The 26,866-nt window shown below is 49.0% G+C and overlaps 2 protein-coding genes across 3 annotated transcripts in view; one reads left to right on the forward strand and one right to left on the reverse strand.

Annotated features, from left to right (window-relative positions):
* Positions 1–14,940, forward strand: part of COQ9 (coenzyme Q9) — a 62,132-nt gene extending 47,192 nt beyond the window's left edge. For both annotated transcript variants that reach the window (XM_063945791.1, XM_063945792.1), the window contains exons 6-9: positions 515–619; positions 1,726–1,881; positions 8,227–8,280; positions 14,847–14,940. In XM_063945791.1, coding sequence (XP_063801861.1) covers positions 515–619; positions 1,726–1,881; positions 8,227–8,280; positions 14,847–14,882 — 351 coding nt within the window. In that variant the 3' untranslated portion in view covers positions 14,883–14,940. The remainder of the gene's footprint in view (positions 1–514; positions 620–1,725; positions 1,882–8,226; positions 8,281–14,846) is intronic.
* Positions 14,941–22,737: 7,797 nt separating this feature from the next.
* On the reverse strand, positions 22,738–26,653 carry UTP6 (UTP6 small subunit processome component). Its single transcript, XM_063945796.1, has 5 exons — positions 26,563–26,653; positions 26,289–26,392; positions 25,582–25,648; positions 25,079–25,151; positions 22,738–22,954 (listed from the first exon to the last, which is right to left on the reverse strand). The coding sequence occupies exons 1-5, from the start codon at positions 26,617–26,619 to the stop codon at positions 22,797–22,799; spliced, it is 459 nt and encodes a 152-aa protein (XP_063801866.1). The 5' UTR covers positions 26,620–26,653; the 3' UTR covers positions 22,738–22,796.
* Positions 26,654–26,866: the final 213 nt, after the last annotated feature.

A 26,866-nucleotide genomic window follows, 5' to 3' on the forward strand; every position in this document is an offset into this window, starting at 1 on the left:
GCTGGGTGACCTGGGAAATGTGTCGGTGAGTAATGAGTGCACCTGTGCACCTGCTGGGTGACCTGGGAAATGTCAGTGAGTAATGAGTGCACCTGTGCTCCTGCTGGGTGACCTGGGAAATGTGTCGGTGAGTAATGAGTGCACCTGTGCACCTGCTGGGTGACCTGGGAAATGTCAGTGAGTAATGAGTGCACATGTGCGCCTGCTGGGTGACATGGGAAATGTGTCAGTGCTGGGTGACCTGGGAAAGATGTCACTGAATGGTGTTATTGCGCGTGGTGTAATTGGGCAGTGGTGTAATTGGAATTGGTGGCAGTGGTATAATTGGTGGCAATGGTATATAATTGGTGGCTGTGGTATATAGTTGGTGGCAGTGCAGTAATTGGTGGCAGTGGTATAATTGGTGGCAGTGGTATATAATTGGTGGCAGTGGTATATAGTTGATGGCAGTACAGTGGTGTAATTGGTGGGTGTGGTGTAATCAGTTGTAATTGGTGCATGTGATTCCCTCTAGGCGCTGGGGATACTCCTCCTGCCGCACAATATTCCTGCCAGCCTGAAGCTTCTGACCACCATGGTGGATGACGTTTGGCATTATGCTGGTGACCAGTCTACTGATGTGAGTGACCGCCGGGTATTATATGTGTCATCTGCCCACACTGATGCCCTGAAACAGAATCCTCGTACTCCTATCCCTATTGCACCATATAGTGCGTTTGCTGTATAGCGCTACTTTTTGTCCATGGTGCGTCTTAGTTTGCAAGTAAGCGACTAGGAACTTAGGGATAGTTTTGCGGCGCGGCTGAGTAGCACAGTCTGTGTCGCAGTAACCGGGGTATTTGGTGCGATTTGCGGATAGGTGTATCTGGGCGCTCCTGTAAGTGGTCGGGATCCATAGAACATTCTTATATAATTATCAGTCAGGCATTTGTCTAGTACAGGCCTTGCAATGCGAATGTGCTGTGACCCTGCAGTCCCTCTGTGATTGGCTGCAGCGCCAGTTCCCATAGTTGTCCCCGGTCAGCATAAGGTGCTGCGGATGTTCCTGCACGATCTGTCTCCGCTCCCTGTAACCAGCCGGAGCGGGGGGATGATATATACATAAGGTAACGGCCGGAGCGGGGGATGATATATATACATAAGGTAACGGCTGGAGTGGGGGATGATATATACAAAAGGTAACCGGCCGGAGCGGGGGATGATATATACATAAGGTAACGGCCGGAGCGGGGGATGATATATACATAAGGTAACGGCCGGAGCGGGGGATGATATATACATAAGGTAACGGCCGGAGCGGGGGATGATATATACATAAGGTAACGGCCGGTGCGGGGGATGATATATACATAAGGTAACGGCCGGTGCGGGGGATGATATATACATAAGGTAACGGTCGGAGCGGGGGATGATATATACATAAGGTAACGGCCGGAGCGGGGGATGATATATACATAAGGTAACGGCCGGAGCGGGGGATGATATATACATAAGGTAACGGCCGGAGCGGGGGATGATATATACATAAGGTAACGGCCAGAGCGGGGGATGATATATACATATGGTAATGGCCGGAGCGGGGGATGATATATACATAAAGTAACCGTCCGGAGTGGGGGGATGATATATATATATATATATATATATATATATATTGGTAACGGCCGGAGTAGGGGATGATATATACATTGGGTAATGCCGTATATCCTGCATGTTTCTCTGCAGGTCAGCTGGTACTCGCGCAGGGCGGTGCTGGCGGGAATTTACAACACAACGGAGCTGGTCATGACGCAGGATAACTCTCTAGATTTCCAGGACACATGGAGCTTCCTGCAGAATCGCATATCAGAGGCTGTGACTATGGGGAATTCTGTTACACAGGTACAGATGCAGCGTAACTATACACCTCACAGAGGCACCTACAGACACAGCGTAATAATATATACACCTCACAGAGGCACCTACAGACACAGCGTAATAATCTATACACCTCACAGAGGCACCTACAGACACAGTGTAATAATCTATACACCTCACAGAGGCACCTACAGACACAGCGTAATAATCTATACACCTCACAGAGGCACCTACAGACACAGCGTAATAATCTATTCACCTCACAGAGGCACCTACAGACACAGCGTAATAATATATACACCTCACAGAGGCACCTACAGACACAGCGTAATCTATACACCTCAGAGGCACCTACAGATGCAGCGTAATAATCTATACACCTCACAGAGGCACCTACAGACACAACGTAATAATCTATACACCTCACAGAGCACCTACAGACACAGCGTAAAAATCTATACACCTCACAGGCACCTACAGATGCAGCGTAACTATACACCTCAAAGAGGCACCTACAGACACAGCGTAATAATATATACACCTCACAGAGGCACCTACAGACACAGCGTAATAATCTATACACCTCACAGAGGCACCTACAGACACAGCGTAATAATATATACACCTCACAGAGGCACCTACAGACACAGCGTAATAATATATACACCTCACAGAGGCACCTACAGACACAGCGTAATAATCTATACACCTCACAGAGGCACCTACAGACACAGCGTAATAATATATACACCTCACAGAGGTACCTACAGACACAGCGTAATAATATATACACCTCACAGAGGCACCTACAGACACAACGTAATAATCTATACACCTCACAGGCACCTACAGACACAGCGTAATAACCTATACACCTCACAGAGCACCTACAGACACAACGTAATAATCTATACACCTCACAGAGCACCTACAGACACAGCGTAATAATCTATACACCTCCCAGAGGCACCTACAGACACAGCGTAATAATCTATACACCTCACAGAGCACCTACAGACACAACGTAATAATCTATACACCTCACAGAGCACCTACAGACACAGCGTAATAATCTATACACCTCACAGAGGCACCTACAGACACAGCGTAATAATCTATACACCTCACAGAGCACCTACAGAGACAGCGTAATAATCTATACACCTCACAGAGGCACCTACAGACACAACGTAATAATCTATACACCTCACAGAGCACCTACAGACACAGCGTAATAATCTATACACCTCACAGAGGCACCTACAGACACAGCGTAATAATCTATACACCTCACAGAGCACCTACAGAGACAGCGTAATAATCTATACACCTCACAGAGGCACCTACAGACACAGCGTAATAATCTGTACACCTCACAGAGCACCTACAGAGACAGCGTAATAATCTATACACCTCACAGAGGCACCTACAGACACAGCGTAATAATCTATACACCTCACAGGCACCTACAGACACAGCGTAATAATCTATACACCTCACAGGCACCTACAGACACAGCATAATAATCTATACACCTCACAGAGGCACCTACAGACACAGCGTAATAACCTATACACCTCACAGGCACCTACAGATGCAGCGTAACTATACACCTCAAAGAGGCACCTACAGACACAGCGTAATAATATATACACCTCACAGAGGCACCTACAGACACAGCGTAATAATCTATACACCTCACAGAGGCACCTACAGACACAGCGTAATAATATATACACCTCACAGAGGCACCTACAGACACAGCGTAATAATATATACACCTCACAGAGGCACCTACAGACACAGCGTAATAATCTATACACCTCACAGAGGCACCTACAGACACAGCGTAATAATATATACACCTCACAGAGGCACCTACAGACACAGCGTAATAATATATACACCTCACAGAGGCACCTACAGACACAACGTAATAATCTATACACCTCACAGGCACCTACAGACACAGCGTAATAACCTATACACCTCACAGAGCACCTACAGACACAACGTAATAATCTATACACCTCCCAGAGGCACCTACAGACACAGCGTAATAATCTATACACCTCACAGAGCACCTACAGACACAACGTAATAATCTATACACCTCACAGAGCACCTACAGACACAGCGTAATAATCTATACACCTCACAGAGGCACCTACAGACACAGCGTAATAATCTATACACCTCACAGAGCACCTACAGAGACAGCGTAATAATCTATACACCTCACAGAGGCACCTACAGACACAACGTAATAATCTATACACCTCACAGAGCACCTACAGACACAGCGTAATAATCTATACACCTCACAGAGGCACCTACAGACACAGCGTAATAATCTATACACCTCACAGAGCACCTACAGAGACAGCGTAATAATCTATACACCTCACAGAGGCACCTACAGACACAGCGTAATAATCTGTACACCTCACAGAGCACCTACAGAGACAGCGTAATAATCTATACACCTCACAGAGGCACCTACAGACACAGCGTAATAATCTATACACCTCACAGGCACCTACAGACACAGCGTAATAATCTATACACCTCACAGGCACCTACAGACACAGCATAATAATCTATACACCTCACAGAGGCACCTACAGACACAGCGTAATAACCTATACACCACACAGAGGCACCTACAGACACAGCGTAATAATCTATACACCTCACAGGCACCTACAGACACACCATAATAATCTATACACCTCACAGAGGCACCTACAGACACAGCGTAATAATCTGTACACCTCACAGAGCACCTACAGACACAGCATAATAATCTATACACCTCACAGAGGCACCTACACAGACAGCGTAATAATCTATACACCTCACAGAGCACCTACAGACACAGCGTAATAATCTATACACCTCACATAGGCACCTACAGACACAGCGTAATAATCTATACACCTCACAGAGACACCTACAGACACAGCGTCATAACCTATACACCTCACAGAGCACCTACAGACAGCGTAATAATCTATACACCTCACAGAGGCACCTACAGACAGCGTAAAAATCTATACACCTCACAGGCACCTACAGATGCAGCGTAACTATACACCTCAAAGAGGCACCAACAGACACATCGTAATAATCTATACACCTCACAGAGGCACCTACAGACACAGCGTAATAATATATACACCTCACAGAGGCACCTACAGACTCAGCGTAATAATATATACACCTCACAGAGCACCTACAGACACAGCGTAATAATCTATACACCTCACAGAGCACCTACAGACACAGCGTAATAATCTATACACCTCACAGAGGCACCTACAGACACAGCGTAATAACCTATACACCACACAGAGGCACCTACAGACACAACGTAATAATCTATACACCTCACAGGCACCTACAGACACAACGTAATAATCTATACACCTCACAGAGGCACCTACAGACACAACGTAATAATCTATACACCTCACAGAGGCACCTACAGACACAGCGTAATAATCTGTACACCTCACAGAGCACCTACAGACACAGCGTAATAATCTATACACCTCACAGAGCACCTACAGACACAGCGTAATAATCTATACACCTCACAGAGGCACCTACAGACACAGCGTAATAATCTATACACCTCACAGAGCACCTACAGACACAGCGTAATAATCTATACACCTCACAGAGCACCTACAGACGCAGCATAATAATCTATACACCTCACAGAGCACCTACAGACACAGCATAATGATCTATACACCTCACAGAGGCACCTACAGACACAGCGTAATAATATATACACCTCACAGAGCACCTACAGACACAACGTAATAATCTATACACCTCACAGAGCACCTACAGACACAGCGTAATAATCTATACACCTCACAGAGGCACCTACAGACACAGCGTAATAATCTATACACCTCACAGAGCACCTACAGAGACAGCGTAATAATCTATACACCTCACAGAGGCACCTACAGACACATCGTAATAATCTATACACCTCACAGAGGCACCTACAGACACAGCGTAATAATCTATACACCTCGCAGAGGCACCTACAGACACAATGTAATAATCTATACACCTCACAGAGGCACCTACAGACACAGCGTAATAATCTATACACCTCACAGAGGCACCTACAGACACAATGTAATAATCTATACACCTCACAGAGGCACCTACAGACACAGCGTAATAATCTATACACCTCACAGAGGCACCTACAGACACAGCGTAATAATATATACACCTCACAGAGGCACCTACAGACACAATGTAATAATCTATACACCTCACAGAGGCACCTACAGACACAGCGTAATAATCTATACACCTCACAGAGCACCTACAGACACAGCGTAATAATCTATACACCTCACAGACCACCTACAGACACAGCGTAATAACCTATACACCTCACAGAGGCACCTACAGACACAGCGTAATCTATACACCTCACAGAGGCACCTACAGACACAGCGTAATAATCTATACACCTCACAGGCACCTACAGACACAATGTAATAATCTATACACCTCACAGAGGCACCTACAGACACAGCGTAATAATCTATACACCTCACAGAGCACCTACAGACACAGCGTAATAATCTATACACCTCACAGAGCACCTACAGACACAGCGTAATAACCTATACACCTCACAGAGGCACCTACAGACACAGCGTAATAATCTATACACCTCACAGAGCACCTACAGACACAGCGTAATAATCTATACACCTCACAGAGCACCTACAGACACAGCGTAATAACCTATACACCTCACAGAGGCACCTACAGACACAGCGTAATCTATACACCTCACAGAGGCACCTACAGACACAACGTAATAATCTATACACCTCACAGGCACCTACAGACACAGCGTAATAATCTATACACCTCACAGAGGCATCTACAGACACAGCGTAATAATCTATACACCTCACAGAGGCACCTACAGACACAGCGTAATAACCTATACACCTCACAGAGGCACCTACAGACACAGCGTAATAACCTATACACCTCACAGAGGCACCTACAGACACAGCGTAATAATCTGTACACCTCACAGAGGCACCTACAGACACAGCGTAATAATCTGTACACCTCACAGAGGCACCTACAGACACAGCGTAATAATCTATACACCTCACAGAGGCACCTACAGATACAGCGTAATAATCTATACACCTCACAGAGGTACCTACAGACACAGCGTAATAATCTATACACCTCACAGAGGCACCTACAGACACAGCGTAATAATCTATACACCTCACAGAGGCACCTACAGACACAGCGTAATAACCTATACACCTCACAGAGGCACCTACAGACACAGCGTAATAATCTGTACACCTCACAGAGGCACCTACAGACACAGCGTAATAATCTATACACCTCACAGAGCACCTACAGACACAGCGTAATAATCTATACACCTCACAGGCACCTACAGACATAACGTAATAATCTATACACCTCACAGAGGCACCTACAGACACAGCGTAATAACCTATACACCTCACAGAGGCACCTACAGACACAGCGTAATAATCTATACACCTCACAGAGGCACCTACAGACACAGCGTAATAACCTATACACCTCACAGAGGCACCTACAGACATGTCCACATGTAGGCATTTAGTAGCTGGTACAGATGGATGCTTACACCATATGGATAAGGCACATAAAGGTGGTCATTCCGAGTTGATCGCTCACTAGCAGTTTTTAGCAGCCGTGCAAACGCTATGCCGCCTCCCACTGGGAGTGTATTTTATCTTAGCAGAAGTGTGAACGGAAGGATCGCAGAGCGGCTACAAAATAATTTTGTGCAGTTTCAGACCTACTCAGCGCTTGCGATGACTTCAGACTGTTCATTTCCTGAACACGCCCTGCGTTCTCCCAGCCACGCCTGCGTTTTTCCGAACACTCCCTGAAAATGGTCGGTTGACACCCAGAAACGCCCACTTCATGTCAATCACTCTGCGGCCAGCAGTGCGACAGAAAAGCTTCGCTAGACCTTGTGTGAAACTACAACGGTCGTTGTGAAAGTACGTCGCGCATGCACATTGCGCCGCATATGCATGCGCAGAAGTGCAGTTTTTTTGCATCATTGCTGCGCAGCGAACATTTTCAGCTAGCGATCAACTTGGAATAACCCCCAAAGTGTAGTATGGAATATCAATTCATGTTTATTATATATCTGTATGTTGTGATATTCCGGTTATGAGGTTACCCCAAACGTTATTATCCAAAGTCTATTATTAGTGGACTGGTACTTGTAAGGCTACAGGGAGCGCAGTATGGTGTATATGTGACTTACTTGTATCCCCTCGTCTATAGGTGACCTCTACAGGAGAAGCTGTTATACAGGGGCTGATGGGAGCGGCGGTTACTGTGAGTATCCACTGCTCCTGTGTGTGTTGTGTGTCTGTAGCTCCTGTGTGTGTTGTGTGTCTGTAGCTCCTGTGTGTGTTGTGTGTCTGTAGCTCCTGTGTGTATTGTGTGTCTGTAGCTCCTGTGTGTATTGTGTGTCTGTAGCTCCTGTGTGTGTTGTGTGTCTGTAGCTCCTGTGTGTATTGTGTGTCTGTAGCTCCTGTGTGTATTGTGTGTCTGTAGCTCCTGTGTGTGTTGTGTGTCTGTAGCTCCTGTGTGTGTTGTGTGTCTGTAGCTCCTGTGTGTATTGTGTGTCTGTAGCTCCTGTGTGTATTGTGTGTCTGTAGCTCCTGTGTGTGTTGTGTGTCTGTAGCTCCTGTGTGTATTGTGTGTCTGTAGCTCCTGTGTGTATTGTGTGTCTGTAGCTCCTGTGTGTATTGTGTGTCTGTAGCTCTTGTGTGTATTGTGTCTTTGGTCTGTATTGTGTCTGTAGCTGCTGTGTGTGTTGTGTCTTTGTGTGTATTGTCTGTAGCTCCTGTGTGTGTTGTGTCTTTAGTGTGTATTGTGTGTCTGTAGCTCCTGTGTGTTGTCTTTAGTGTTTATTGTGTCTGTAGCTCCTGTGTGTGTTGTCTTTAGTGTGTATTGTGTGTCTGTAGCTCCTGTGTGTGTTGGGATAACTATCAGGCTCCATACAGATTATACAGGAAGCCTGGTGTGCGTAGTACTAGTGATCCCCCACCCTTTTATAGTGTGTAATAGCGGTGGGACACGGCAGAGGTGACGGGGGCAGTGCACAGTGTGGGGTCACTATCAGGCTCCATACAGATTATACAGGAAGCCTGGTGTGCGTAGTACTAGTGATCCCCCACCCTTTTATAGTGTGTAATAACGGTGGGACACGGCAGAGGTGACAGGGGCAGTGCACAGTGTGGGGTCACTATCAGGCTCCATACAGATTATACAGGAAGCCTGGTGTACGTAGTACTAGTGATCCCCGCCCTTTTATAGTGTGTAATAGCAGTGGGACACGGCAGAGGTGACGGGGGCAGTGCACAGTGTGGGGTCACTATCAGGCTCCATACAGATTATACAGGAAGCCTGGTGTGCGTAGTACTAGTGATCCCCCACCCTTTTATAGTGTGTAATAGCGGTGGGACACGGCAGAGGTGACGGGGGCAGTGCACAGTGTGGGGTCACTATCAGGCTCCATACAGATTATACAGGAAGCCTGGTGTGCGTAGTACTAGTGATCCCCCGCCTTTATAGTGTGTAATAGCGGTGGGACACGGCAGAGGTGACGGGGGCAGTGCACAGTGTGGGGTCACTATCAGGCTCCATACAGATTATACAGGAAGCCTGGTGTGCGTAGTACTAGTGATCCCCCACCCTTTTATAGTGTGTAATAACGGTGGGACACGGCAGAGGTGACGGGGGCAGTGCACAGTGTGGGGTCACTATCAGGCTCCATACAGATTATACAGGAAGCCTGGTGTGCGTAGTACTAGTGATCCCCCACCCTTTTATAGTGTGTAATAACGGTGGGACACGGCAGAGGTGACGGGGGCAGTGCACAGTGTGGGGTCACTATCAGGCTCCATACAGATTATACAGGAAGCCTGGTGTGCGTAGTACTAGTGATCCCCCACCCTTTTATAGTGTGTAATAACGGTGGGACACGGCAGAGGTGACGGGGGCAGTGCACAGTGTGGGGTCACTATCAGGCTCCATACAGATTATACAGGAAGCCTGGTGTGCGTAGTATTAGTGATCCCCCACCCTTTTATAGTGTGTAATAACGGTGGGACACGGCAGAGGTGACAGGGGCAGTGCACAGTGTGGGGTCACTATCAGGCTCCATACAGATTATACAGGAAGCCTGGTGTGCGTAGTACTAGTGATCCCCCGCCTTTATAGTGTGTAATAGCGGTGGGACACGGCAGAGGTGACGGGGGCAGTGCACAGTGTGGGGTCACTATCAGGCTCCATACAGATTATACAGGAAGCCTGGTGTGCGTAGTACTAGTGATCCCCCACCCTTTTATAGTGTGTAATAGCGGTGGGACACGGCAGAGGTGACGGGGGCAGTGCACAGTGTGGGGTCACTATCAGGCTCCATACAGATTATACAGGAAGCCTGGTGTGCGTAGTACTAGTGATCCCCCGCCTTTATAGTGTGTAATAGCGGTGGGACACGGCAGAGGTGACGGGGGCAGTGCACAGTGTGGGGTCACTATCAGGCTCCATACAGATTATACAGGAAGCCTGGTGTGCGTAGTACTAGTGATCCCCCACCCTTTTATAGTGTGTAATAATGGTGGGACACGGCAGAGGTGACGGGGGCAGTGCACAGTGTGGGGTCACTATCAGGCTCCATACAGATTATACAGGAAGCCTGGTGTGCGTAGTACTAGTGATCCCCCACCCTTTTATAGTGTGTAATAACGGTGGGACACGGCAGAGGTGACAGGGGCAGTGCACAGTGTGGGGTCACTATCAGGCTCCATACAGATTATACAGGAAGCCTGGTGTGCGTAGTACTAGTGATCCCCCGCCTTTATAGTGTGTAATAATGGTGGGACACGGCAGAGGTGACGGGGGCAGTGCACAGTGTGGGGTCACTATCAGGCTCCATACAGATTATACAGGAAGCCTGGTGTGCGTAGTACTAGTGATCCCCCACCCTTTTATAGTGTGTAATAACGGTGGGACACGGCAGAGGTGACGGGGGCAGTGCACAGTGTGGGGTCACTATCAGGCTCCATACAGATTATACAGGAAGCCTGGTGTGCGTAGTACTAGTGATCCCCCACCCTTTTATAGTGTGTAATAGCGGTGGGACACGGCAGAGGTGACGGGGGCAGTGCACAGTGTGGGGTCACTATCAGGCTCCATACAGATTATACAGGAAGCCTGGTGTGCGTAGTACTAGTGATCCCCCACCCTTTTATAGTGTGTAATAACGGTGGGACACGGCAGAGGTGACGGGGGCAGTGCACAGTGTGGGGTCACTATCAGGCTCCATACAGATTATACAGGAAGCCTGGTGTGCGTAGTACTAGTGATCCCCCACCCTTTTATAGTGTGTAATAACGGTGGGACACGGCAGAGGTGACAGGGGCAGTGCACAGTGTGGGGTCACTATCAGGCTCCATACAGATTATACAGGAAGCCTGGTGTGCGTAGTACTAGTGATCCCCCACCCTTTTATAGTGTGTAATAACGGTGGGACACGGCAGAGGTGACAGGGGCAGTGCACAGTGTGGGGTCACTATCAGGCTCCATACAGATTATACAGGAAGCCTGGTGTGCGTAGTACTAGTGATCCCCCGCCTTTATAGTGTGTAATAGCGGTGGGACACGGCAGAGGTGACGGGGGCAGTGCACAGTGTGGGGTCACTATCAGGCTCCATACAGATTATACAGGAAGCCTGGTGTGCGTAGTACTAGTGATCCCCCACCCTTTTATAGTGTGTAATAACGGTGGGACACGGCAGAGGTGACGGGGGCAGTGCACAGTGTGGGGTCACTATCAGGCTCCATACAGATTATACAGGAAGCCTGGTGTGCGTAGTACTAGTGATCCCCCACCCTTTTATAGTGTGTAATAACGGTGGGACACGGCAGAGGTGACAGGGGCAGTGCACAGTGTGGGGTCACTATCAGGCTCCATACAGATTATACAGGAAGCCTGGTGTGCGTAGTACTAGTGATCCCCCACCCTTTTATAGTGTGTAATAACGGTGGGACACGGCAGAGGTGACAGGGGCAGTGCACAGTGTGGGGTCACTATCAGGCTCCATACAGATTATACAGGAAGCCTGGTGTGCGTAGTACTAGTGATCCCCCGCCTTTATAGTGTGTAATAGCGGTGGGACACGGCAGAGGTGACGGGGGCAGTGCACAGTGTGGGGGTCACTATCAGGCTCCATACAGATTATACAGGAAGCCTGGTGTGCGTAGTACTAGTGATCCCCCACCCTTTTATAGTGTGTAATAACGGTGGGACACGGCAGAGGTGACGGGGGCAGTGCACAGTGTGGGGTCACTATCAGGCTCCATACAGATTATACAGGAAGCCTGGTGTGCGTAGTACTAGTGATCCCCCACCCTTTTATAGTGTGTAATAACGGTGGGACACGGCAGAGGTGACAGGGGCAGTGCACAGTGTGGGGTCACTATCAGGCTCCATACAGATTATACAGGAAGCCTGGTGTGCGTAGTACTAGTGATCCCCCACCCTTTTATAGTGTGTAATAACGGTGGGACACGGCAGAGGTGACAGGGGCAGTGCACAGTGTGGGGTCACTATCAGGCTCCATACAGATTATACAGGAAGCCTGGTGTGCGTAGTACTAGTGATCCCCCACCCTTTTATAGTGTGTAATAACGGTGGGACACGGCAGAGGTGACAGGGGCAGTGCACAGTGTGGGGTCACTATCAGGCTCCATACAGATTATACAGGAAGCCTGGTGTGCGTAGTACTAGTGATCCCCCACCCTTTTATAGTGTGTAATAACGGTGGGACACGGCAGAGGTGACAGGGGCAGTGCACAGTGTGGGGTCACTATCAGGCTCCATACAGATTATACAGGAAGCCTGGTGTGCGTAGTACTAGTGATCCCCCACCCTTTTATAGTGTGTAATAACGGTGGGACACGGCAGAGGTGACAGGGGCAGTGCACAGTGTGGGGTCACTATCAGGCTCCATACAGATTATACAGGAAGCCTGGTGTGCGTAGTACTAGTGATCCCCCACCCTTTTATAGTGTGTAATAACGGTGGGACACGGCAGAGGTGACAGGGGCAGTGCACAGTGTGGGGTCACTATCAGGCTCCATACAGATTATACAGGAAGCCTGGTGTGCGTAGTACTAGTGATCCCCCACCCTTTTATAGTGTGTAATAGCGGTGGGACACGGCAGAGGTGACAGGGGCAGTGCACAGTGTGGGGTCACTATCAGGCTCCATACAGATTATACAGGAAGCCTGGTGTGCGTAGTACTAGTGATCCCCCACCCTTTTATAGTGTGTAATAACGGTGGGACACGGCAGAGGTGACAGGGGCAGTGCACAGTGTGGGGTCACTATCAGGCTCCATACAGATTATACAGGAAGCCTGGTGTGCGTAGTACTAGTGATCCCCCACCCTTTTATAGTGTGTAATAACGGTGGGACACGGCAGAGGTGACAGGGGCAGTGCACAGTGTGGGGTCACTATCAGGCTCCATACAGATTATACAGGAAGCCTGGTGTGCGTAGTACTAGTGATCCCCCACCCTTTTATAGTGTGTAATAGCGGTGGGACACGGCAGAGGTGACAGGGGCAGTGCACAGTGTGGGGTCACTATCAGGCTCCATACAGATTATACAGGAAGCCTGGTGTGCGTAGTACTAGTGATCCCCCACCCTTTTATAGTGTGTAATAACGGTGGGACACGGCAGAGGTGACAGGGGCAGTGCACAGTGTGGGGTCACTATCAGGCTCCATACAGATTATACAGGAAGCCTGGTGTGCGTAGTACTAGTGATCCCCCACCCTTTTATAGTGTATAATAGCGGTGGGACACGGCAGAGGTGACGGGGGCAGTGCACAGTGTGGGGTCACTATCAGGCTCCATACAGATTATACAGGAAGCCTGGTGTGCATAGTACTAGTGATCCCCCACCCTTTTATAGTGTGTAATAGCGGTGGGACACGGCAGAGGTGACGGGGGCAGTGCACAGTGTGGGGTCACTATCAGGCTCCATACAGATTATACAGGAAGCCTGGTGTGCGTAGTACTAGTGATCCCCCACCCTTTTATAGTGTGTAATAACGGTGGGACACGGCAGAGGTGACAGGGGCAGTGCACAGTGTGGGGTCACTATCAGGCTCCATACAGATTATACAGGAAGCCTGGTGTGCGTAGTACTATTGATCCCCCACCCTTTTATAGTGTGTAATAACGGTGGGACACGGCAGAGGTGACGGGGGCAGTGCACAGTGTGGGGTCACTATCAGGCTCCATACAGATTATACAGGAAGCCTGGTGTGCGTAGTACTAGTGATCCCCCACCCTTTTATAGTGTGTAATAACGGTGGGACACGGCAGAGGTGACAGGGGCAGTGCACAGTGTGGGGTCACTATCAGGCTCCATACAGATTATACAGGAAGCCTGGTGTGCGTAGTACTAGTGATCCCCCACCCTTTTATAGTGTGTAATAGCGGTGGGACACGGCAGAGGTGACGGGGGCAGTGCACAGTGTGGGGTCACTATCAGGCTCCATACAGATTATACAGGAAGCCTGGTGTGCGTAGTACTAGTGATCCCCCACCCTTTTATAGTGTGTAATAACGGTGGGACACGGCAGAGGTGACAGGGGCAGTGCACAGTGTGGGGGTCACTATCAGGCTCCATACAGATTATACAGGAAGCCTGGTGTGCGTAGTACTAGTGATCCCCCACCCTTTTATAGTGTGTAATAACGGTGGGACACGGCAGAGGTGACAGGGGCAGTGCACAGTGTGGGGTCACTATCAGGCTCCATACAGATTATACAGGAACCGGAGGTCAGTTACTGATCTGTCTTTCCTCTCTTGTCCAGATAAAGAACCTGACGGGACTGAACCAGCGTCGGTGAAGGTCACTACAACCCTCTGCCTGCACCTCATTATGCGTAATAAATAGATTGTATCCTGCCTGCAGTGTGTTCCTGTGTGGGGGAGAATCCCCGGTGATCTGGGCCGCTACTGTACTGGAACTGCTGCCTGGAAGAATTTACAATCTCACAAGTGAATTACCTTTAAATCTAACAAATGTCACTTGTATAATCCATAGTACGTGGAATGTGCTACATATGGCATGGTGCGGTGGCTGACATGTGAGGTCATCTCTTCTATACCTTCACCCAAGTTCTAGAATAGATCAGTGGTTCCCAAATGCGATCTTCAAGGCACCTCAACAGTCCAGGCAACAGACTTGAGTTACTAATTAAGACACCTGTGCCTAAGCATGGATATCCTTATAACCTGGCCGGTTGCGGTGCCTTGAAGATAGTGCTTATTAGACGCATTGTCGTAGAGATACAAACTAATTTAATGTCTCTCTGTGTGATCTCTGGAAATGAGGGAGGTAGGTTTGTGCTCTGGCACAGGAGCGGGTTTAGTAATCGGTGAGATCTGGTTATCCTGTAACACAGACAGGCAGCGGAACAGCGCTTACCATCATACCCTGAACATCTCCGTACTTACTACCACACCTACATCTCATGTGGGAGAGGCTGGGGGTATAGCGGTGCATGGCTGCTCCCCTTACACCAGTTGTAGTGCCGGCTTTGTCCTAGAGTTGGATATACGTCAGCCGTCAGATTGCAGTAAGAGGAATGGTGATTATTGTATCACCTTCAGGGACAAGCCCCGCTCCTAATGCTGGAGCCAGCGGGAGAGTGGGATACATCAGCACACATCAGAGGGTCCCTTGTCTGTGAGAGCGCCTTTTCTGGTACATGTCACAGTGGGCCCCTGGATTGGTGGTCTGCGTTAGGGTGGTAGAGACAGTAAGACCCCACTAGGGACAAGGATGGCTGATGGGCCCGTGGGAAGGTGTTATCACCCATCTTAGGAGGTTCAGTTGTGAGGCACCAGGGCAGATTTCCCCGCGTGGTTACTGTGCTCTGTCCCGCAGGCTCACTTTTCTTCTAATCATGTTCTGCTATTATGCTGGGACTTATGTCCTACAGGAGAATGGGGTTTACAGGCATTAACGTATTCTGGGTTGCAGCCTACCCTATTCGGACCTGGGTTCAACCCTGGGACACACAAAGGTATTGTGTGTGTGTATATATATATATATCTGTATATTTATTATTCCTCTGACGTCCTAGTGGATGCTGGGGACTCCGTAAGGACCATGGGGAATAGCGGCTCCGCAGGAGACTGGGCACAAAAAGAAAGCTTCAGGACTACCTGGTGTGCACTGGCTCCTCCCCCTATGACCCTCCTCCAAGCCTCAGTTAGATTTTTGTGCCCGACCGAGCAGGGTGCAATCTAGGGGGCTCTCCTGAGCTTCTTGGAAAAAAAGTTAGTTTTAGGTTTTTTATTTTCAGTGAGACCTGCTGGCAACAGGCTCACTGCAACGAGGAACTAAGGGGAGAAGAAGCGAACGTGCCTGCTTGCAGCCAGCTTGGGCTTCTTAGGCTACTGGACACCATTAGCTCCAGAGGGATCGAACACAGGCCCAGCCTCGGAGTCCGGTCCCAGAGCCGCGCCGCCGGCCCCCTTACAGAGCCAGAAGAGGTCCGGAAAATCGGCGGCAGAAGACATCAGTCTTCATCAAGGTAGCGCACAGCACTGCAGCTGTGCGCCATTGCTCCTCATGCACACCTCACACTGCGGTCACTGATGGGTGCAGGGCGCTGGGGGGGGCGCCCTGAACAGCAATATTAACACCTTGGCTGGCAAAAATACATCACATATAACCCCCAGGGCTATATGGATGTACATTAACCCCTGCCAGAATCCATAAAAATGCGGGAGAAAAGTCCGCGAAAAAGGGGCGGAGCTATCTCGTTCAGCACACTGGCGCCATTTTCCCTCACAGCTCCGTTGGAGGGAAGCTCCCTGGCTCTCCCCTGCAGTTAATACACTACAGAAAGGGTTAAAAAGAGAGGGGGGGCACAATTTAGGCGCAGTATACAATATATATGCAGCTATAAGGGAAAACACTTTTTTATAGGTGCTATCCCTGTGATATATAGCGCCCTGGTGTGTGCTGGCATACTCCCTCTGTCTCCCCAAAGGGCTTTGTGGGGTCCTGTCCTCTATCAGAGCATTCACTGTGTGTGTGCTGTGTGTCGGTACGGCTGTGTCGACAGGTATGTGGAGGATAATGAGGTGGAGGCGGAGCAACTGCCTGTAAATATGTTGTCACCCCCTGCGGGGTCGACACCGGTGTGGTTGAACTTATGGAAGGATTACGTGAAAGTGTCAACTCCTTACATAAAAGGTCGACGACACAGAATAGCCGGCTACTCAGCTTGTGCCTGTTCCAGCGTCTCAAATGTCATGGGGGGCTCTAAAATCGCCCGCTATCTCAGATAGCAGACACAGATGTCGACACGGATACTGACTCCAGTGTCGGCGACGATGAGACTGGTGTACCCTCCAAATAGGTCCACCCGTTACAGCAGTGATTTTCAACCTTTTTTTTACTCACGGCACTCCGAACAATATTTTAAAATTGCCAAGGCACACCATCCGTTCCCCACAGAAAAAAACAAAACACACACATTGGCCCTCACAGTAAAAAACAATCACATTGCTCCCCACATAAATCCTATTGCTCCACACATAAATCAATCACATTTCTCCCCACATGATTTATTCACATTGTTCCCCCCATAAATCCATAAATTCTTTTTCTCCCCACATAAATCCTATTGAAATCATATTGTTCCCCACAGGAGAAATAAAATAATAAATATTATCAGCTGTCCTCCTCCCTGTCCCTCAGTGGCGGGGGCTGTTCATAGTGGAGTTCTACGAATACTGAGCGGTCGGGCAGGTGTGGATGTGGGTGGGCAAAGAAAGCTGTGTATGCAGGCGGGAACTGGAAGATATGTATGCAGCCAGGTGGGCTGGCTGGGTGGTGAGATGCGGCGGCTGTGACCTATGATATCACATAGTTTTCAAGGCATAGGTCATGGCCGGAGCACGACTGATTCTCTAAGAAGAGCCCGGGCCAACAGTTCACTCTGAAGGTGCTCTGGCTCCGCGGCACACCTTGCAACTGGTCGCGGCACACTAGTGTGCCACGGCACACTGGTTGAAAAAGCCTGCGTTACAGGATTGAGGCAATGAAAAATGTATTACACATTTATGATTATACCCCAGGTACCACATAAAAGGGTATTGTGTTTGGTGAGAGAAAAATTATTAGTAGTTTTTCCTGCATCTGAGAAATTAAATGAGGTGTGTGAGGAAGCGTGGTCTTCCCCCGGTAAGAAATTGATAATTTCTAAACGGTTATTGGCAGCGTACCCTTTCCCACCAGAGGATAGGTCACGTGGGGGAAACACCCCATAGGGTAGATACAGCGCTTACACGCTTATCAGTAAAGGTGGCACTACCGTCTCCGGATACGGCCGCCCTGAAGGAACCTGCTGATAGAAAGCAGGAGGTTACCCTATAAGATATAGTCACACACTAGGGCATTATATTGCGACCAGCCGTTGCTTCGGCATGGATGTGCAGTGCTCCCGCTGCGTGGTCAGATTCCCTGTCGGAAAATAACTATGGATAGGGACAATATTTTGCTGAAAATAGAGCATATAAAAGACGTGGTCTTATACATGCGTGATGCACAGAGGGATATTTGCCGGCTGGCATAAAAAATAAGCGCTAGGTCCATTGCCGCCAGACGGGGGTTATGGACTTGGCAATGGTCAGGTGATGCCGACTCGAATCGGCACATGGAAGTTGCCCTATAAGGGGGTAAAACTGTTTGGGGATGGTCTTTCAGACCTCGTTTCCACAGCTACTGCTGGGAAATCGATTTTTTTGCCACAGGCTACCCCACAACAAAAGAAAGCACCGTATCATCAAGTACAGTCCTTTCGGCCCCAGAAAAGCAAGAGGGCTAGAGGCTCCTCCTTTCTGCCGAGAGGCAAAGGAAAAAGCTGCAGCACACAGCTAGTTCCCAAGAGCAGAAGTCCTCCCTGCGTCCGGTAGGTCCACAGCATGGTGCTGGGGCTGCTCAGGCGGACCCGGGTACGGTGGGGGCCCGTCTCAGAAATTTCAGCGGACAGTGGGCTCTCTCACATGGATCCCTGGGTCCTTCAAGTAGTATCTCAGGGGTACAGGCTGGAGTTTGAGACGTTCTTCCCCCCGCCGTTTCCTAAAATCTGCCTTACCGGCACCTCCCTCTGCCAGGGAGACGGTGTTGGTGGATATTCAAGTGATTGTCAAGGTGCCCCTCCTTCAGCAAGGAAGGGGTTACTATTCCACAGTAGTTGTGGTACCGAAACGGTTCGGTGAGATCCATCTTGAAATTAAAATACTTGAACTTTTATATCAGAAGATTCAAGTTCAAGATGGAATCGCTCAGGGCGGTTATTACGAGCCTGGACGAGGGGGATTACAGGGTCTCCCTGGACATCAAGGATGAGTACCTGCATGTCCCCATTTACCCTCCTCACCAGGAGTACCTCATATGTGGTACAGGACTGTCACTATCAGTTCCAGACGCGGCCGTTGGAGTTGTCCACGGCACCGAATGTCTTTACCTAGGTAATGACCGAAGTGATGATACTCCTTCAGAAGAAGGAAGTTTTTATTATCCCGTACTTGGACGATCTCCTGATAAAGGCGAGGTCCAAAGAACAGTTGGTAGTGGGGGTAGCACTCTCTCGGGAAGTGCTACAACAGCACGACTGGATTCTCAATATTCCAAAGTCACAGCTGGTCCCGACGACACGTCTTCTGTTCCTGGGAATGTTTTTGAACGCAGACCAGAAAAGAGTGTTTCTTCCAGTGGAAAAAGCTGAGGAGTTGTCATCTCTAGTCAGAGACATCCTAAAACCAGGACAGGTGTCGGTACATCAATGCACACGAGTCCTGGGTAAAATGGTAGCTTCGTATGAAGCACAATTCCATTCAGAAGGCTCCACGCAAGGACGTTCCAATGGGACCTGTGGGACTAATGGTCCGGGTCCCATCTACAGATACAACAGCGGATAACCCTGTCAGCAAGAAACAGGGTGTCGCTGCTGTGGTGGCTGCAGAGGGCTCATCTACTAGAGGGCCGCAGATTCGGAATACAGGACTGGGTCCTGGTGACCACGGATGCCAGCCTTCGGGGCTGGGGTACAGTCACACAGGGAAGAAATTTCCAAGGAGATTTCGTTTCACATAAATATTCTGCAGCTAAGGGCCATTTACAATGCCCTAAGCCAAGCAAGGCCCCTGCTTCAGAACCAGCCGGTACTGATCCAATCAGACGACATCACGGCGGTCACCCATGTAAACAGACAGGGCGGCACAAGAAGCAGGATGGCGATGGCATACACCCAGGAGAATGGGGACTTCATCCAGAAGTTTTCCAAATGCGGGTAAACCGTTGGGAATGACCACGGGTGGACATGATGGCGTCCCGCCTCAACAAGAAGTTGAAAAGATATTGCGCCAGGTCAAGGGACCCTCAGGCGATCGCTGGGGACGCTCTAGTGACACCGTGGGTGTACCAGTCTGTTTATGTGTCTCCTCCTCTACCTCTCATACCCAAGGTACTGAGAATAATAAGAAGGCGAGGAGTGAAAACCATACTCGTGGTTCCGGATTGGCCGTGAAGAGCTTGGTACCCGGAACTTCAAGAGATGCTGGCAGAGGACCCTTGGCCTCTGCCGCTCAGACAAGACCTGCTGCAGCAGGGACCCTGTCTGTTCCAAGACTTACCGCGGCTGCGTTTGACGGCATGGCGGTAGAACACCGGATCCTAAAGGAAAAGGGTATTCCGAAGGAAGTCATCCCTACCCTGATCATAGCCAGGAAGGATGTCACCGCAAGACATTATCGCCGCGTTTGGCGAAAATTTGTTGCTTGGTGGGAGGCCATGAAGGCCCCGACGGAGGAATTTCAACTATGTCGATTCCTGCACTTCCTGCAAGCAGGGGTGACGTTTGGGCCTCAAATTGGGGTCCATCAAGGTCCAGATTTCGGCTCTGTCGATTTTCTTCCAGAAAGAACTGGCTTCACGGCCTGAAGTTCAGACTTTGGTTAAAGGAGTACTACATATTCAGCTTCCTTTTGTGCCTCCTGTGGCACTTTTTGGATCTCAACGTGGTGTTGGATTTCCTAAAGTCGCATTGGTTGCGCCACTTAAAACCATGGAGCTAAAGTATCTTGCGTGGAAAGTGGTCATGCTGTTGGCCTTGGCCAGGCGTGTGTCAGAATTGGCGGCTTTGTCATGTAAAAGCCCTTATCTCATTTTCTATATGGATAGGGCAGACTTAAGGACTCGTCCTCAATTTCTCCCGAAGGTGGTCTCAGGTTTTCACTTGAACCAACCTATTGTGGTGCCTGCGGCTACTAGGGACTTGGAGGATTCCAAGTTGCTGGACGTAGTCAGGGCCCTGAAAATTTATTTTTCCAGGACGGCTGGAGTCAGGAAAACTGACTCGCTGTTTATCCTGATGGCACCCAACAAGCTGGCTGCTCCTGCTTCTAAGCAGTCTATTGCGCGCTGGATTTGTAGCACTATTCAGCTGGCGCATTCTGCGGTAGGATTACCGCAGCCTAAATCAATAAAAGCCCATTCCACAAGGAAGGTGGGCTCATCTTGGGCGGCTGCCCGAGGGGTCTCGGCTTTACAACTTTGCCGAGCAGCTACTTGGTCAGGGGCAAACACGTTTGCAAAATTCTATGAATTTGATACCCTGGCTGAGGAGGACCTGGAGTTCTCTCATTCGGTGCTGCAGAGTCATCCGCACTCTCCCGCCCGTTTGGGAGCTTTGGTATAATCCCCATGGTCCTTACGGAGTCCCCAGCATCCACTAGGACGTCAGAGAAAATAAGAATTTACTCACCGATAATTCTATTTCTCGTAGTCCGTAGTGGATGCTGGGCGCCCATCCCAAGTGCGGATTGTCTGCAATACTTGTACATAGTTATTGTTAACTAATCGGGTTCTGGTTGTGAGCCATCTGTTCAGAGGCTCCTCTGTTATCATGCTGTTAACTGGGTTCATATCACAAGTTGTACGGTGTGATTGGTGTGGCTGGTATGAGTCTTACCCGGGATTCAAAAATCCTTCCTTATTGTGTCAGCTCGTCCGGGCACAGTATCCTAACTGAGGCTTGGAGGAGGGTCATAGGGGGAGGAGCCAGTGCACACCAGGTAGTCCTAAAGCTTTCTTTTTGTGCCCAGTCTCCTGCGGAGCCGCTATTCCCCATGGTCCTTACGGAGTCCCCAGCATCCACTACGGACTACGAGAAATAGAATTATCGGTGAGTAAATTCTTATTTATTACATATATACAGTATATATTCTATCAGTCTCCACCCTCCTGCACATCCAGCGTTTGCCCCTGAGATTAGTGGCTTACCAGCGCCTCAGCGTTGGACCCTATATGTGCATGGCGCTGGGATGCTGCCGTTAGGCGTGTACTCTGCATTGCTTGCACGGAACGCCCCAGTGTCCACCAACTTCAGGACTAAGTAGAGAGGATTTTACTACTCGTGTTTGTTGGGGAATATCAGGCACCCGTCCTTTAGTTTCTTACCGTGTCCTTTGTTGCTATATGTGACTGTTCTTTCCATCCTACTCATTTTCTTCTGGGCGCAGGTGTGGGAATTGGGCGAGAACGTCCTTACTAACACCCCAATGTTCCCAATATAACAATTATAAAAGTCCTTTTATATTGTCCAGCACATCCCCGGTGGCGCTATAGAGCCACATCTCTGATCCAATCACTAGAAGGAACATCCATTGCGTGCCAACGTCTCATGGAAATAACATTTATTGAGTATAACAACTGTACAGAACAACATGGTAAAGCGTCACTATAGGTGCCCCGTCTGCAGTAATGTATATTTGTTCACAAAATGTTCCACATCTTCCCCCTGCAGCATTTTCATGGCTCGCCAGTGGATGGCGCCACAGTTCTCCGGCTTTCCCTCTGCATGGCTGAGCTCTTCCTTGATGTAACACAGCCAGAGATCTGGGGACCGGAAGGCAACAATCAGTTCCTGTCCTCAAACAGTACTGCATATATATAGTCTACTGTGGTGTAATAAGGCAGATTATATAATGCATAGTTATCATACTTAGCACTAATATACAATGCAAGTCTCATCTGCTGACAGCAGGCCATTCCTTCTAATACTCACTTTTTCCCTATTCATCCCACTGGAGACATTGGGTAATAGGCCATTCGTCCCACTGGAGACACTGTGTAATTGGCCATTCGTCCCACTGGAGACACTGTGTAATTGGCCATTTGTCCCACTGGAGACACTGGGTAATTGTCCATTCGTCCCACTGGAGACATTGGGTAATTGGCCATTCGTCCCACTGGAGACACTGGGTAATAGGCCATTCGTCCCACTGGAGACACTGGGTAATAGACCATTCGTCCCACTGGAGACACTGGGTAATAGGCCATTCGTCCCACTGGAGACATTGGGTAATAGGCCATTTATCCCACTGTGGAACAGTCAGTGTAGAAGCTCCTCCACTCCATCCTACACCTGTAGGACCCTGTACTTATGGTAAATGCCCTGGCAATGCTACCAGCAAGCATGCAATTTTACTGTGCAGGGACTATTGCAGGACTGCCTTCTGGGAGCTCACTTACTTACCCAGCAAAATCAATTTGCTTATTAAAGACATCAAGAAAACATGACCTGTGGTGGATGCTAGATGACTGGAGCAGAGATCTGTACAATCACACGTGCCTACCAATGCTCCTAGTTTGTGGTAGCTAATTCCATATTACAATCTTCTTTGCAGATTCAGGATGAGGCCCATTGGTCAGCAGGGCGCCCAATCCTAGACAAGCAAGATACTGAGTTCCCAGAGGATCCAGCGTAAGGACAAGCATCTGATTTCACTGCTCTCTGTTCTGGATCTAGAGGAATTAGGGCATCCGTTTCCACAGGTGCCCCACTCCCCTGAGGATACAAATCAGTGACTGTGCCCATCACATGGTTGTCCTATAACCAGTGCGTAGCCTGGCCTTTGGGAGGGTCATGAAGGAGGTGTTGAAGTAGCTAGCATAGCTCAGGGCGGGTTTCCAAGTCCGATAGAGCAGGGGCAGGAGGCCTTAGATACCTGGGTGACAGGATTGGATTACTGGTCATGTAGAGGCTGAAATTACAGCATCAGACTTCTTTTCAGCCTTAAGGGCCCCATACACTAGAACGATAATGCCCGATATATCGGGTGAAATCGGGCATTTTGGAGGCGTTTCTGATCCGATCCGCGTTCCTGTGAGCATCAGATCAGATCCTCCAGACTGAACATGCTGCACCCTGAAGGCATGGCTGGGATTGCCCAAGATATATTGTATGCAAAAGGACAGCATACGATGTATCGTGGGCAATCCTGCCCCCCGGGAGGCTGCCGGGGTGATCGCCCGCGACATGAGGGTCCGACATGTCGCAGTAGATTATTGGAAGATGTGAGGGAATGGGGAAGACCAAACACTGCAGGTAGTATGAGGGTTCATAACTTTGGAGGTTAGCTCTCCATTCCTCAAGGTCAGAGGATGTACTTGAACAGCCTCTGGCTCTGCTCCACAGCAGACACTTTGGTGCAAGGCATCATGAGTTATGTAGTAGGACCTACATCTCCAGAGATCCACTCCCACCTGGAGACTTAGGGGGCCTACTATGGAGGGTGGGGGGGCAGGCTGAGCAGCTGTGTAGGACTGCCACCTTGTCGTCTGTTCATACATTCTCAAGGGTCTACACATTTTGCACATACCCACCTGTAGAAGCATGAAGCATCAATCAATGGGTTCTTACACGTGTGTTGCACCATATTTGGTGGATCAGTGCCCAACCTTTGCACTCTTGTTCTCCTTTACAATTTTATGTTGTGGGATGTTTTGCTGTTGTTATTTATTGATTGTTCATCACTATCTTGTCCTGTGGGACCTGGTTATACAGAAGCCTCCGACAGGTGTGGGGTATAGAGGGGGAGAAGCTACAGCCACGATTCCCTGTGCAGCCCAATGTCTCCAGTGTCCTCAGAGAAAGGCATGTATCAGACATGTGAATGACAACATACACACACCGGCTGCTGGCCTGGAACACTATAAAAGTACATGTGGAAAACATACCATGGTTCGTAGCCCCAAACTCCCGCAGTGCGCGCTCGTAATACTCTCGGAGATTGTCCATCTTGCTCTGCTCCTACGTTACAAATAATATTCATTTACCAGACCGAAGAAATGGAAATAGATGCAGCTCAATAAAAATAACTAGAGCAAATAATGACTATAATAAATGGAGCAAACTATGTATTCTGCAGCTGTGATATATACAGGCATCTAGTATATAGGAGACACAGGGCTCATCAACCATTCTCACTGGTTCCACAGGACTTATAACACAAGGTTATATAGATACACTGGATCAGGATACAGATGGGCTCTCCTGTTCCTTGGTCACTTAGTGACAGTATATGGAAACACGTTATATAATGGCATTCCAGTAGCCTGTGCAGTGGTATCATAGCACTTGGCATGTTGGGTGACCTGCACCTGTATGCACACGTGAGCTGACAGCGGATTACTCTATCAGGTACATTGCTACACAGCCGGCTCCCAGGCTACAGACTCACCTGAGCTTTCTCGATTTCTATCATCTTCTGGAAGAAATCCTCAGAAAAGGGACGATTCTGAAGTAAACTACAAGAGAGAGACTGGGGGTGAATGGTGTGCCAGGGATTGTCATTCTGGTGAGCATTATTGTCTGTCACAGAGAGGCGCCGTTCCAAGCCTAACCTCCATAACTCGCACATGACCCCACTGCGGGTACCCATATCTTGTATTGTCAGTCACAGAGAGGAACCGTTCCAAGCCTAACCTCCATAACTCACACATGACCCCACTGCGGGTACCCATATCTTGTATTATTGTCTGTCAAAGAGAGGCGCCATTCCACCTCCATCACTCACACAGAACCCCACTGCGGGTACCCAGGTCTTGTATTTATGTCTGTCACAGAGAGGCGCCGTTCCAAGCCTAACCTCCATAACTCACACAGAACCCCACTGCGGGTACCCATATCTTGTATTGTCAGTCACAGAGAGGAACCGTTCCAAGCCTAACCTCCATAACTCACACAGAACCCCACTGCGGGTACCCATATCTTGTATTGTCAGTCACAGAGAGGAACCGTTCCAAGCCTACTCTCCTTAACTCACACAGGACCCCACTGCGGGTACCCAGATCTCGTATTTTTGTCAGTCACAGAGAGGCACCGTTCAGAGTCTAACCTCCATAACTCACACATGACCCCACCTGCAGACACTAATATGCATCTCACCTGCTAAACACTTTCCTGGCACGCTTGTAGCCCTGGCACCTGTACGTCCAATCCAGGTATCGGACCTTCATGATTTTGTTGACCGTGAGATTCAGAACCAGTTTCTGTGAGGAAACAGAGGTTAATGCACAAATCTTGTACAAGTAATCTCCATACTGCCTAGACACCCAAACTATAACTAGAAACATCCATAATGGTCTCACATTTAATGCTAACCATCAGGAGAACACTCACTAGGGCCACCACAGGAGAGGCACATCCAACACACAGGTACCTGGTAGAGAGACTCGGTGCTCTCCGGGCTCCTCTCCTTCTCGCTCCACTCCACCATTAGGGTCCACAATGGCAAACTGTCCTGCAGACAGAAAGAAACGTCAAGGTAACACCATCTGGTTACATAGCGGGTTCATTTATCTGAACAGAAAGATGAAGTATATGATATCTCAGAGCCTGTAATATTAGCAACAGAAACACCAGGAACGCTCAGAGCCTGAAATATCAACAGAAACACCCAGAATGCGCAGAGCCTGTAATACCAGCAACAGAAACATCAGGATCACTCAAGAGCCTGTAATTCC

The sequence above is a fragment of the Pseudophryne corroboree genome, chromosome 11, assembly GCF_028390025.1.
Source record: "Pseudophryne corroboree isolate aPseCor3 chromosome 11, aPseCor3.hap2, whole genome shotgun sequence".
Classification (NCBI taxonomy): Eukaryota; Metazoa; Chordata; class Amphibia; order Anura; family Myobatrachidae; genus Pseudophryne; species Pseudophryne corroboree.